Source organism: Colletotrichum destructivum, chromosome 2 (assembly GCF_034447905.1).
Source record: "Colletotrichum destructivum chromosome 2, complete sequence".
In the NCBI taxonomy this organism is placed as follows: domain Eukaryota; kingdom Fungi; phylum Ascomycota; class Sordariomycetes; order Glomerellales; family Glomerellaceae; genus Colletotrichum; species Colletotrichum destructivum.
In genome coordinates, this window is record NC_085897.1 from 921455 (window position 1) to 934987 (window position 13533).

At 52.3% G+C, this 13533-nt stretch overlaps 5 protein-coding genes across 5 annotated transcripts; 1 reads left to right on the forward strand and 4 right to left on the reverse strand.

The window, feature by feature from the left end:
* Positions 1-415: 415 nt before the first annotated feature.
* CDEST_02476 (uncharacterized protein) lies at positions 416-1168 on the forward strand. The gene is made up of 2 exons (XM_062918635.1): positions 416-687; positions 740-1168. The coding sequence occupies exons 1-2, from the start codon at positions 537-539 to the stop codon at positions 751-753; spliced, it is 165 nt and encodes a 54-aa protein (XP_062774686.1). The 5' UTR covers positions 416-536; the 3' UTR covers positions 754-1168.
* A 224-nt stretch (positions 1169-1392) lies between these two features.
* Positions 1393-3382, reverse strand: CDEST_02477 (Putative heterokaryon incompatibility). Its single transcript, XM_062918636.1, has one exon. It carries the CDS (start codon positions 3320-3322, stop codon positions 1406-1408), a length of 1917 nt encoding a protein of 638 aa, XP_062774687.1. The 5' UTR covers positions 3323-3382; the 3' UTR covers positions 1393-1405.
* Positions 3383-4322: 940 nt separating this feature from the next.
* CDEST_02478 (uncharacterized protein) lies at positions 4323-5534 on the reverse strand (the record flags this gene model as incomplete). The annotated part of the gene is made up of 2 exons (XM_062918637.1): positions 4323-4923; positions 5004-5534. The coding sequence occupies 2 exons, from the start codon at positions 5532-5534 to the stop codon at positions 4411-4413; spliced, it is 1044 nt and encodes a 347-aa protein (XP_062774688.1). The 3' UTR covers positions 4323-4410.
* An 810-nt stretch (positions 5535-6344) lies between these two features.
* On the reverse strand, positions 6345-8313 carry CDEST_02479 (Putative cytochrome P450; the record flags this gene model as incomplete). The annotated part of the gene is made up of 4 exons (XM_062918638.1): positions 6345-6554; positions 6607-7743; positions 7824-8041; positions 8112-8313. The coding sequence occupies 4 exons, from the start codon at positions 8311-8313 to the stop codon at positions 6489-6491; spliced, it is 1623 nt and encodes a 540-aa protein (XP_062774689.1). The 3' UTR covers positions 6345-6488.
* An 808-nt stretch (positions 8314-9121) lies between these two features.
* CDEST_02480 (Putative P-loop containing nucleoside triphosphate hydrolase, dynamin) lies at positions 9122-13216 on the reverse strand (the record flags this gene model as incomplete). Its single annotated transcript, XM_062918639.1, has 15 exons — positions 9122-9426; positions 9491-9582; positions 9638-9755; positions 9819-10025; positions 10134-10196; positions 10268-10346; positions 10407-10785; positions 10851-10877; positions 10935-11122; positions 11186-11367; positions 11423-11478; positions 11541-12031; positions 12082-12134; positions 12190-13123; positions 13205-13216. 15 exons carry the CDS (start codon positions 13214-13216, stop codon positions 9122-9124), a joined length of 3186 nt encoding a protein of 1061 aa, XP_062774690.1.
* Positions 13217-13533: the final 317 nt, after the last annotated feature.

The following is a 13533-nucleotide window of genomic DNA, read 5'->3' on the forward strand; positions in this document are numbered from 1 at the left end:
CCATCATTCACGTGGTTCACAGCGACAGAGTTTCACATCTTGCACCTGTTGCCATCGTTATCGGTGTGTGCTTTGCAACTGGCTCAAATCAAGCAAGCCACATGTCATCTCATCAGAATTCTCTCACCCAACTTTGACACGAGATGGAAGCCCTCCCTGGAGGTGTGCCACGTTCATCCGTACATTGATTGGGATGCACCAATTCTCAGAGTCTCAGCCGGGGACCCTGACGGAGCTTGCTCCGGTGCGTGAACCGGGGAACCTGGCCTGCATAAGACGCCACCGCTGACTCGTCGTGGCTGAGTGAGGGAGGGTTGGGTGGCTAGAGCCAGAAGGGAACGGATAAACACGAATCCCGCCAACTGAAACATCCGGAAGCACCGAGGGCGGGAGCCGAAGGTGCGCCAACTCCAACCGCGATGCTACACCCACCCGTGTTCAACCTTAGCTTCACTCAAACACAACACGAAGCAGACCTCACTCACATACAACGCGCGCAAACAGGAGCTCGCCTACTAAACTAACAGCCAACAACCATGTCCCGTACCGAGGAGCAGCTCAAGGAGGCCAAGCAGGCTCGCGCCGCCCACGCACGCGCGTCCAGGGCCGCGAACAAGGCCAAGCGGGAGAAGCTCAAGGCCGCCAAGCAGGCGCGTGCCGCCCATGCCCGCAGCGCTAAAAATAGCAGTCAGCTTCCCCTCCTCTGTTGCTAGCAACCCGCATCTAATAAAGGATGCAGAGGCAAAGGCTTAGCCTGCTAGTGGTGTATCGCGTCGGGTGTGAACAGTGATAGTCTGCGCGCAATGGAGAACTGGGAGTAGAAAGGCGATGATGGTTTTCTCCTCTAAAGTGAGAACGTGGGCGGGGGGGACAGCCTTGACGCCCTCGAGGCAGCACAGTGGCTCGACGAGGACATGGAGGAAGAAGCCTCGAAGAGTCGACGATGACAACACACATGGTCTTGATAAGTTCCGTGGTTCTGTCTGAACGGTTACAACATCCTTTTTCAACGTAATATCATGTATTAGTCTATCTTGGAGTAAGGTATAGTTCTTGAAATGATACGGTCAGCGTCAAGTCTGCCTCAGCAACACCGTGATTGAGTTCGCGCCCCAGCCTTTCCAAGATTACGACTAATACACTCAAGAAACCGTTAGGCAAATCGGGATAAAAGCCTTGGAGCACTTTAATTCGGTGCCAAAGATTGGGTCCGTCAGGATCATGGATAAGGCAAAGCAGAAGCTCTGGGCATGTGGTCACCACGATCACAATCAATCATGGAAATCTGCTACTCAGTAATCGCATCATCGTGGAATAAGTGTTAGGCAATGCCTGATTGCCGTTTTCCAATCCAAGTCCTAATTCTCAGATAGGTGTTTGACTCATGTAATTTCAAATATCAACATCAAACCAGGCAAATGTTCTCTTTATCGTAACTGGCTTTCCCCTCCTCCAAGCTCTCGACCACCTCGCCATACATGGCGCCGCATATGTAAGCTTGGCCAACAAGCCGATACCTACCATCTCCAGCCGTCTGTCTCAGGATGAAAGGGACGTCCGCGCCGAACAGTATGGCGCATACATCCCCCTCTTGCATGAGGGAAGGGCCGAGACCCCAGTATCCGCCACTGCTCACAAAGAACCTCCTGTTCGTCCCATAGTCTTGGAACTGGGCAACGATACGCCGCTCACCCATCGGGGGCGTGTTCAAAAACGAGATGCCGAGATGTTCCAACTTGGCCCTCCAGAAGTCCCCATTGTAAACGGCGCAGAATCGGACGAACAACGCAAGCAAGCTTTCGAGCTCCGCCCTGCCCGTGTTGTTGCTCCTGTGATGGCAGATGAGAGTCAGGGCAAAAGACAACAGCGCGTCGTCTCCGTACACATGCGGCCTTGTCTTTGCAGATTCCTCCGTAAGCGCCCAGCATTGTTCGGCTAGACGCCCAGGCCCCGATGTTGAACGATCAAAATCCGACTTCTCCATTCTGTCGGTGTAGCAGGAAACCGTATCAAATAATATGGCAGAGACATGGAGCCTACCCCCAGCTGCTTGGGCCTCGAATGAAGGACGCGTTGTCGCGCGCAGGCTGGCATCCCATGCTTCCCAGAATGCAGTTGGGGAGTCCGGGTTGTTGACGTTCCATGCCGGGATCCACGAGGGAGCAGTGCAATTTGATTTGAGGTTTGCTGGCTGATTCTGGACCTGGACCAAGAAGTTAAGAGACTGCTCGGCCAGGCGGCTGGCTACAACGCTGTGAAGAGTCTCTAGAGAAATATGGTAGTTTGCTTGAACGAGGGTCGTGCCGGCTGTGGGGACCAGCGCCTTTGGATGTCCAAGAAACGCAAAGACATGGTCTAAGGCGTTTGTGGCGTTGAACCGTCTCGATGCCTCGAGAACGACGAGAAAATCGATCCGACACTCAGCCGCTTGGTATTCCGAGTACGCCTTGAGTGACGGGCAGCGCGTTACCCAAGAGTCCCTTTTGTTGTAGGTTGACCACACGCTCCAAAAAGCATAATACGGAGATCCCGAAATGATGTCTTTGACGTCCTGCCCGAGAGCGTAGTCCATGTGCTCATCGGTCATGGAGAAGAGAATGAACATGGCGATCTCGCTGAAGCTGACTTGGGAGTCTCCCCAGAACGCCGTGGCTTCGGTTGCCAACCCGACTTCTTGAAGCACCCACACACGTGTGAACCACGCGAGTTGAAACAGCCCTTTGATCCCTCGGAGATAGTGTGTCTTAAGAATATCCCGCAAGTTGCTCCTTCGTTGCTGGACGGGAAAGGAAGAGGACTCTTGAGATCCGTCTCCCTTTGGCATTCTAAGGGCCGCTCCCGGCACGACCGATTCGATCATGTGTGTCCCGTTCTGGATCGCCGCGTTGACTGTTCTCAGCCCTTCGAAAGCTGACTCCGCGAGATTGCCCGGGTCCTTTCCGAGCCACACGACGACCTCTGCTGCACGGTCATAGATGACACCCATGAGGTTGACTTGGTGCGCTTTCTCGTCGTTGTCGCCTTGGTTGATACAGATGGCGTCGGCCCATACCGTTTCCACTCGGTCCGGGCTCCTCAACTGCTGGAGTCCGTCAAACAGATTGACTGTGACCGGGCGCTGCGATCCTGAGCAAGTGATTTCGGCGAGAACGTTCGGGTCTCCCCAGACATATGACAAGGCCTTGTACGGAGGGCTGCTGTCCAAGCTGACTGTAACCAAGTCGCAGACGAGCGGGTCATCCGCCAGTCCGGGGTGGATGTGCAGTAAGCGAAACCAGCGGCCTGAAGGCAGGTTGTCATACTGGAAGTTGATGCCCGCCATTACCTCGCAATGCGGCCACAATGAGGATAGTTCAACGTAGATGAACAACTTGGGCAAGCAGATTAACCCAGTTGTTTGTTGTGAGAACTGTGGTCACGAAGCACATTTGTGAGGGGTTGGTCAAGCATCGACTTGCATATTGCTGCCTAACACCGCCTCAGTTGTTCCCGCAACTGTGGCTGTCCCAGTCTGATTATCAGCGCCCTCAGAATATGTTCCCATTGATGTCTGTACCGCGTTGTGATACAGTCTCATGATGCATAGTCAAATTGTAACCGGATGGGAGCAATCCGACGGCAGTGGGCTGATTCGTGGCAGCTGGGCTCTTCTCCCAGCGAACTGGGTTACAATAATATGCGTTTCCCGCCACTACAGGAGTAACAACAGCACATAATGTCCGCATGGCTGCATATGGCGGCATATGCTAACATGCACATCAGCCAATGTAGAAGTTCCGCCGGATGATCACAAGCCTCCGATTATTCTGGCCCCGGCTACAAATGATTTTCAACTTCCTTACTCAAGTCTTAAAATGTGTCCCCGGCTTTCAATGTCGCCGTGTCGTCAACTAGTCCTCACCCAACCTACGAATTAAAACGAACGATCATTGAACGGTCCCTACCCCTTCCAGAAACCATGTAGATAGCCCATTCACCTTTCAGGCTTACAAAACTACTATTGGCGTAGGCCAGCTGCGCGCAGGGACGCCACAGTCCCCAAGTCACAGACGCGCCGCACTCTGCGCCTCGGGCCGGACAAGCAACATTCGCATCAACTGGATCCCTATCAACTGGAGAACTCAACGGCAGCCAAAGAAGGCCCTCGAGACGCTCGTACAGATCACTTGCTACGGAGGGCCCTTTTACCTCTTTCTCTTCTTCTCTAGGCGTCATTATACTCAATAGGATCAACGGAAGCAACTGCTGCTTTACCCAGCCAAAACGCTGCACTGACAGCTTGATGCCTGTAATACCGGCACCTAAGTTATTATTTCTATGATGATTGTGGCATTATTGGAGTAAAAAGGCCTTTTAACTCCTTCTTGTGACATCTTTGGTATGCCCACTTCGGTACCAACAACAGGAAGTCTAAGCGTTGGTGACGACAAACCTCAAATTCAAAGCTACTCGTCCTGGGTTAGAATCCAGAGCAAAGCCGCCGTTATCTCCCCATACTGTCACTTGAGTTATCTTCTTCAGGCCAAGAATCCTCTTATGCTGGATCAAGAACAAGGCAGCGCCGGAGCCGTGGGTGGACCCCAAGATGGCAAGTCCCGGCCGCGTGTCCATCGAAAACGTGGCCCGTCGGTCCCAGCCAGGAACGCGTTCAAAATTGGCGTCAGACAAAGCCTCTGTGATTAACTTGAAGCTGGGAGCGTATGTGATCTTGGCCCGGAAAATGAGCCTGATGTTGGCAGGATGGATGTTTTTCTCTCTGCAAGCATACAGCCACTGGAAGTATGCAATATCAGATAATTGTTCGAGTTCTGGTACGTCTCCGAGTTCGTTCGTGGCAATTTCGTATCGAGGACTGTTATTGTCGTCAAACATGATCGCACCAAAACGCGGGTTGAACACATTCTTATAGTAAGCCTGGGTTGGCTGTCCGCCAAACAAAACATTAGCATAGTACAAATTACCGAGAGGCGAAATGCCACGAGCAAACTACACAAAGTACTTGCCATTCCCATTTCTTGACTGTTCCTGAGGCGGAACTCGTTGTTGTGTTCAAATTTGGACACGCCATTCTCTGAAGGGTTTACAGGGTGATTTGGGTCCGCGAAGGCGGGGTCCAGGATCGTACGAAATCCAGGCGCGCCGTCAGGGTCATTATCCAAGGCATCGTCCTCGAACGGGCCCCATACCATCGGATTACGAACCCATCCCCAACGCTCCACCCAGCGAGGATCCTGCCACGGGCTGGAGACAGCATGACCGCGGTTCAGCTGTGCTGCGTCTGCGTCGTTCAATGGCATGAGCATCTTGAGAAAATACCCCTTCCGGACACGACCGTTATAGTCGTTGGGGAATGTTGGAAATTGCCCTACGACTCGCTTGTCGAGCGTGCCATCGGAAACGGAGAGAGCAATGTTGTCGTTGTCAGCATCAATAGCCGGCGTGGGAGAGGCACCAACGAGGGCTGCTTGGACTGCTAGCCATGACAGCAGTAACCGTAGGCTCCGCGGTCCCACGGAGCGAAGAGCGCCAGACATTGCGAATCGCTACCAACGATCACTTGGTGTCGAATGAATGGGAGAGAGGAACCTTATAAGGGCATTTCCGGCCGCGTGTTGCCCAATGAATGTCGCCGATGTCTTCCATTACGACTGTACGCCCATGCCCCCACCCCGTGGGAACAATGGGGGCAGCCGGGCCATTCAAACACAGATGACCCAGGTTATATGAAATTAGGACAACTTTCTGCGTGCTCGAGTAGAAAGGATTTCGTTAGTGCACCGGTCGACGCACTTTCATAACGGCCGGCAACGCCGTCCCGTTATACTGAAGGCGAATACGAGAATACGAGAAGCTGGAGTCAAGCAGGTTGACTTCTTGTTTAAATCTCCCATTACTTACAGTGCAATATATTCACTAACAAATTTATTTGATCTCCACCTATAAGGAAGCAAAGAATGAACAGTGGTCATCCTGACGGTTGGTGAGTTATTACATGGTTGTATCTGGAGAATCAATTCCTGTACCAAATGTGACCTGACATTGGAGCTGTAAGACACCTCGACGAGGAACCCCCCACCAAAGAGCGCATTAACTTTACCTTAGCCTTCAATTCAAGAGCATCCATGGGATAGCAAGTAACATGCCAGATTGAAACGCTTGAACTTCATAAGCCCCAACTGACGGGCTGAGTCATCGGCGAAAATTACCTTTTTTTCTCCGAACTTAACCAGCAGTTAGCAAAAATGAAACCGGTTCTGTGTCGTAGGACTCGAAAAACCGCTAGAGGAGATTGTGATCTACCGGCTTGCTAACAACGAGGACCATACTACGGACTACTCCCCCCTGTAGCCCTAATATGCTATGCCACTTGATAAATTGCCCGTTTATTGATACCTTTCTCGAAAGAAAACCAACGGTGCGAGTAAAAAGCCGTCGTGGACGGCTTTCTGATGCCTAAAAAATGGTGGAAGTTCGCTGCATATACAGTTCTAACACTGCCTGAACCTAACTTTCATCACTGTGCGGTCCACAGGTTTGGCGATGATCTGAGTGCTCTGTAAAACTGTCAGTCGATTGCTAAGTTCAAGACATACACAAGGGGCTCACATTGAAAAGAGTGGACTTGGTCTTGAAGTACCCTCGTTCGTCCGTTATCGGACTCCCCTTCTCATCCAACTCCAGCTCTCCAAGCCCAACTTTGACGAAGCTGTACCGACGCGCCACGCACACCAGAATGATTTTGGCTTCAATGTTCGTAAGTTCCTGCCCGATGCAGCCCCTCGGGCCCCTCTCGAAAGGCCTCCAGGCACCGGCCGGTATGCTGGATGCGTCGTTGAGCCACCTCTCGGGCAGGAAATCGTGTGCCGTCTCCCCGTAAACGGACGGATCCCTCTGTAGCTGACCCGGGGAGATCATCATGGAGACCCCATCGGCCGCCACGTACTCTCCGTTGGGGAGTCTCAGCTGAAAGCCGGTTCCCGGAGGAGACATGCGCACCGAGCCCGCCGGCGGGTACAGACGCAGTGTTTCCTTGATCACGGCTGCAGTGTATGGCATCTGGTTCAAAATGTCCGGCTGACGAAGAAGCTTCTCCCTCGTCGCGGCGGGATCCGTGTCGCTGCCCAGCAGTTCCTCGAGCTCTGCGCAGAGAGACTGGAGTTGTCGCGGAGACCTTGACAGTTCGTAGATGGCCCATTGCAAGAGAATGCTGGTCGTGTCGTGGCCGGCGAACAGAAACGAACGTAAGTTGTCGCTCGTCACCTGTAGGAGCTCCGGGGTGAGCTCTTCGGTTCCCTCTAGACTGAGAGCGAGCACGTCGCGAGATCTCGCTTTGTTGGAGATGATCCGACCGTAGCTTTCCCGAATGATGTCTTTCACCAGCCTGTCCAGCTCGCTCCCGTACTGGCGGCGACGTCGCTCGTTACTCCAGTTCAGAAACGGTATGTTTCGGCGTCTGTAGTTGACGTATTCTCCCAGGAGCCGTTGGAAAGCAGGCACGATCTCATGATGCTGGCCTGGAACCTGTGCTTTCAATTCCAATCCCATGGAAACGGCACCGATGATGTCGAATGTGAGTGCTCCGCAAATCTCGTCCATGCGGAATTCTTCGCCAGTCTCACAAAAGCCATCAAGACGTTGGAGGAAGACCATGGTCTTGTCAAGTATCGTTGGCAAGAGTGTCATCAAGTGTTGAGGAGCGAATCCGGGATTGAGCTTCCGCCTTTGTTGCCTCCATTCTTCGCCCTAGGCGCGGTCAGCGACCCTCAACTGAACCATTGTGAAAGAATAGCAAAGTCATCATGGGAAGAGGTTAGATGGTTTACATTAGAGACTAAAATTGATCGCTTTCCCGTCAGGTGATATATCGGCCGCATGGTCGGCGACTTGGGACAGCTGCTATTCCACGTCGGGGAGGACTTTGTGATTTGCTCGGCCACCTCCCAGTCGAATATCATTAGCATTGGAGGAATCATCGGCCGGAGATCAAAAAGCAACACAGGGGGGTTGCCAATATCTTTGCACGTATCGATCATGACTTGGTCTACCGTTCTTGTAAGCTCAGCCGTTACTGCGATATACTAATTCCCATGAAGCAGGAGGGGAGCGCCCACCAACATGTCTCCGCGGATCACCTTTGCGGAAGAGACTATCAAGGACCTTCCTGTGTCCCCGCAAGAACGAGGGTTTCCCAGCTTGGGGAACATGAGAGAACTGCTGGAATCTTTTCCATCGCCATTGTCGGAGCGTCTGGATGCAGCCCACCGCCAGCAGCGCCAGGATGGAATAAACGAAAGCGTGAAACTGGCCTGGCATGACGGATTCTCCGTTGTATCTATGAGAGTATCATGAATATTGGAACCCAAGGAATGGCCGAAGTAGCTAAATTAAAATAGTGTCTTAATAAGTAAAGAACGAAAGAATTACGCGGTAATGCGGGTTGTAGACGTCGGGATGAACACCAGGCAACCAGATAATGTCGGCTGTGGATTAATCTGAAGCTCTTGATTCATGACGTCGTGTCCAGGCAGCGGATTGGCTCGCTCGGTATCGGTAACTTTATTTACATAAACTCAGCGCAAACGGTTGCGGTAACAAATGAGGAGCGCGTGCTAAAACTCTTCCAGGGAGATAGACCGAAGACCACAGTTCGTTATCTCGCCCAACTCGGACCCCGAGTTATCCCACATGTGCCGATTTTATAAGGCTCAAACTCGGATACAGAATGTTGTTTTGCTTATGGAATCCCAGTGGGATGGGTAACGAGCGGAATTTAATCTTGAAATACTTCAGCCCACAGTTAAGGCTGGAACAGGTCAGTCACAGGTGCAAAATTCTACTGTAGATAGAAGGAACATCATACATGAACGAACGAGTCAGAGCATTGTTCATCAAAGGGGCATACTTGGATTACAAAGCTGGACTTTTGGATAAAGCGATGTCATACATGCGAAGCACCCTCACAAGAATCATGGGAGGATTAAACAAGACTTCTGAAGTGGTAAAGGTTCACTTACTTGCTATATTTGATATAGTTAAAAACATGGAGAGAAAAAAAGAAGGGAAAATGGTGTCCATACTTGAAAGGTTTCACTTCATTAGTGAAGCCAACCGTCAAGGGATTCTAACCAACAATAACCTGCTGAATGAGTCTCATCTTCTCGGTCACCAGTGAGACTTCCTCTCCCAAACGGCTTCTGAGCTCTGGGTTGCTCTCGCTTTCCGTCGCTACGTTCTCCCTCCTGATCAAATCCAGAGTTTCTCCAATCATGGCAAGGTGTGCCCGAATGGTAGTGAGCAAGTCAGCTTGGAGGCTGTCCGCCAAACCATTCAGTCGTCTCCTAAAGTCTCGCATCAGGTTTCGAAACAGGTCCTGGCGCGCAATGGTGCCATTAATGTAGCCCTTGCGCCTTGTATGGCTTCCACCCCCTTGTGCAGTTCGTCAGTATGTAACCTCAAAAGCAAAACCTCTTTGAGTATCTGGTAGACTCACCAGAGTCGAGGTTGCAAGCCTTGTACGAGCTTTCCATCGCTTGGCCTATGAGAGAAGTCCGAATCCCACTAAGGGCATCGACTCGCAGAGTGCTAGTAGGGCAGTTAGAACTGTCGGTGGGTCATTCGGAAAGGGAGGAAGACTCACCTCAGGCTGGTTTCAAAATCATCGTACGCCTTCTGGGCCTCCGAGAGCATGGTGTTCTTATGGCAAAGCAACACTTGGCTGAGCGTCACCGTGAAAGAGAAACCCTCGAGTTCGTCTTCTGTCACAAGATTCAGTATCACGCAACAAACAACGCGAGGCAGACCCTTCCAACAAAGCTTACCGAGGGTCTCAAGTGCCCATTCCATGGATTCATCGACTAGGTCAATGGCCTCTTCGATCTCGGCGTCGAATAACGAGCACAGCCTCTGCCACGGAACAACTAGATCCGTGACCATACCGGCGATGATCTCTTCGTTCCAATCGTGCCACCTGCCCGCAGCTTTTGTATAGTGACTGCCGTAGTTGCGGCAAAACGCCGAGTAAGTTTCTTAAGCTTATTAGCAACGCTCAGCAATTGTCAAGTTTGAGTAAACTTACGGTGGCCCCACTGGAATTTCGATTAGCCTGAGTTTCTACGGGAAAGGTCGGGGCTTACCTACCTCATTCCAATTGCTACCAGCAGCGATGGCAGTTTGTCTCCAGCTGTCGGTGTTTCGGTCTGAGAGAGGCCAACGGTCAGAGTTAAGAGCATGTGGAGAGTGTGGAAGGGAGGGTAATGAAAGCACGTACTGTCATATACACGGGTCTTGAAGTCTTCTGCGAATGACTTGGCAATTTTACTAAGCATCGAGTTTCTTCCTGTCAAGTCCTGACAAAAAAAAAATCAGCGAATAGTTGCAGGCGAATTCTGGTCCAAGTTACTATTCACCTTCTTCAGGCGGCGCTCAACCTCGTCCAAAGTCTCACGAACAGCCCGTTTGTGCTCCGCATCCGTGCTCCCGGCGCCGGACTGAACCCACAGCGCGACGTCCCCAACCAGGGCCGGGATGTCATTGACGACAAACTGTTTCACGGCTTCCAGCTGAGTGTCGGCAACAATGGAGAGACAATGCTTCCGCAGGTCAAGAATGCAGCTGAGCTCCAGCGACGGAAGCGCGTCATCCCTCGGCATCGAACGCTTTGCCCAGTACTCCGTGTTGCTGACGCAGAACACTTGCAAGGTTCTGGCTGGCACCTTGTTGCCGTATTTGGTTTGCAGTTCGCTGATGACGGTTGTGTTTCGCGTCTCGACCAAGTGTTTCTTAAGACTGAGATTGTCAAGTCAGCTTCAACGAGCCTCTCGCGACTCGGCGGGCGGCTTCTGGCAACTTACTTGAATTGGTGCTGTAGTAGACGTTTTCTATCGGGCATAGAATAGTCAGCACTGGTTACAGGTAAGAACAAGGAGTACTCTTACTCGGCCTTATGTTTGTCACGAAAAAGTTTGTTGTAGTAGTCCGGATCATCGCCTGTGTCTTCATCTGGCAGCACTAGGGCGATACTGGAAATCTCAGATTGGACCGTTGACACATTGTTGCTGAGTTCCTGGACTTGTTCAGCTGAATGCCCCCTCCAGTCTCTCACGGCTTCCGAGGCTTGGATGTCCTGTACATGGGTAAGTTTGTGAGAATCGGGCCTAACATAGACAGACTGATCAACTCAACTTACATCAGATCTGGTGCAGATAATGCCCACGTTGGACAGTTTTGCTTTCCGCGCAAGCTCGAAAACGCTGAAGACGCCGACATCAGTCATGGCTCGTCCAATGTTGCAGACGGCGAAGATTTCGTCGCATTCGACAAGGTACCGCTCGGTGATCATCCTCCGCGCGGAGTTGAGGTCGCGGAGCCCTGGAAGAACGTCAGACGTTTCTGGTACTCTATATTCCGAGTGGTTTTGACGTACCAGGTAGGTCGACAAGCACAAGTCCTTTGCTCAGAATGTGCGAGTCTAGGAAGACTCTGAAAGTTTCATTAGCGGCTGTTGTACGGCGTTTCCAAGCGGTTTTGCGATTGACACTCACTTGATCTTCCGTATGTATGGCCAGACCGCTGGCTCTGTTGCCTCCGCCGTCTCGGATGTCAAGTGCATCAGAAGGTCGGAACACTCCTGAAGACTACTTCTCGTCTTTATCCCTCCAATCTGCGATGGCCGCGCTTCCAGCACCCACGAGCGCAAAGTCGACAGCACATAATCCTTCGGCTTCGTCGTCAGGAACTGCTCGTCTTTGAGCCGGTCTCTGAACATGGCCTTGAAAGTATCGTGAGCAACCTTGGCCTGCTCTTCAACATCCTCCACTTCTCCGACATCCTCCACTTCTATGACATCCTTCGCTCCTACGGCGGTTTCATTTTCTTCCGATGGCAGGTGATGGCGACGGTATGTCTGGAGCAGCTCCGTGATCTGGTTTATGAGCTCCTCTTGGCTGAACAACTCAACATCAATGACGAAGTCCCTGCTGTCGTGGTAATGATATTCGGTAACTACACAGGTGCAAGCAGCACCGCTGTTACTCTACAGGAGGTTAGTCGACATCATGGTCACGGCTTCTTTCAGGGACATACCGTTCTGGCCAGATGTTGACTATCCAGGAGCGAATTCAAGAGACTGCTTTTGCCTGGAAATATTTTGGTTAGCCAAAAGGCCACTCCGAGCTCGTTGAGTTGACGCACCGACACCAGAGTCGCCGACAAACCCCACAGTTCGGGTCGATGGACACTGGAAGCGGGATAAGTCTTGTGCCTGGCGATGCAACCTCTGGATTGTAGAGTCGGGGTTGACGTGGAGAGAGCCGCTCCCCAGCGCGTTAGCCAGGCTGCTCATGAGAGTCTTGGCCTTGCCAAATGCCTGCTGCACTGCCGGATCATGGAAGCGGTTCGACGGAGGCTTTTCGTCCTCAACATTGTGAGGAGGCTGCTTTGCCTTGAGTCGAGGGCGGGGACTCGGCGAAGGACTCGGCGAAGGCCGTCCAAAATCCGGACTAGAGGCGGCGGGCCGGGGCGTTTGCTCGTCCAAGCCATTGGCAACAGCTGCAATGGCCGCCCCGACATCGGTCATTGCCAAGCTCGACTGGCGAGGCGTAAGGTTCACATTTCCCAGGCGACCGGCGATACTCTCCGTCTCGTCGGGACTCCGAGGCGAAGCGGTCCCGTTGGGGCTGTTGGAAACCGACGGAACTGTTCGATGCTGCGTAGGTGTAGAAGGCGGCGGCGGGGAGAAAGAGAAGGAAGGAGTCCGAGCATTGTTGTCCAGCCGGCTGGAGGCGCTCGTAGCTATCGAAGGACTCCTCCAATCTCTTTCAACGGATGGGAGAGGATCATCTGGATGAGTACCAGAAGGGGCATCCACTGTGCTACGTAGTAAGCCTCCGAACACGAAGGTGTTCTCTGGAGGTGTTGATAAGACGAAATTTGGCGTCGATCCGAAGGCAGGGGCAGGAGAGCGCCGTGGAGGTGTCGGCGAAGACGACCCCTGGAACCGAAACAACTGTTGTGGTGGAGGGGACGGAAAGAAACTCGGCGTACTGCCAAACGATGGAGTGGGCGAAGGCCTTGATGACGTGTCAGTCCTCACGGACGAGGACGCCGAGGTGGAAGATGGAAGACGCTGTTTTACTGGTCAGGTTCCTCGCGTGGACGGGCGCCAACATACCACTTGAGCAAAGGGATCGACTGCGTGGCAACTTACAGCTTGAGTCATGATGTATCAGACGTCGTATGACCACAGAGATGCAAAGCGCTGGGCGGGAAAATAGTGAATCAACAAATAGAAACTCAAGAGCTTGCCTTCAACGAGTACGTCGAGGACAAAAAGCCCACACGAGGGAAGTGATTCTTCACATATAGGATCGGGAAGGGCAAGGTGAGCCTTTGAATCGAACGACGCAATGCAACTCAAATGCGTCTCGAGCACAGCCTCCCAACGGCCATATGTCTTTAATAGGGAGTATGTCCCAACTTTGCAGGGGAAAAGCCCACTTTCATTGTCTTTTTGCTCCTGATAAGGGGGAGGGAGGG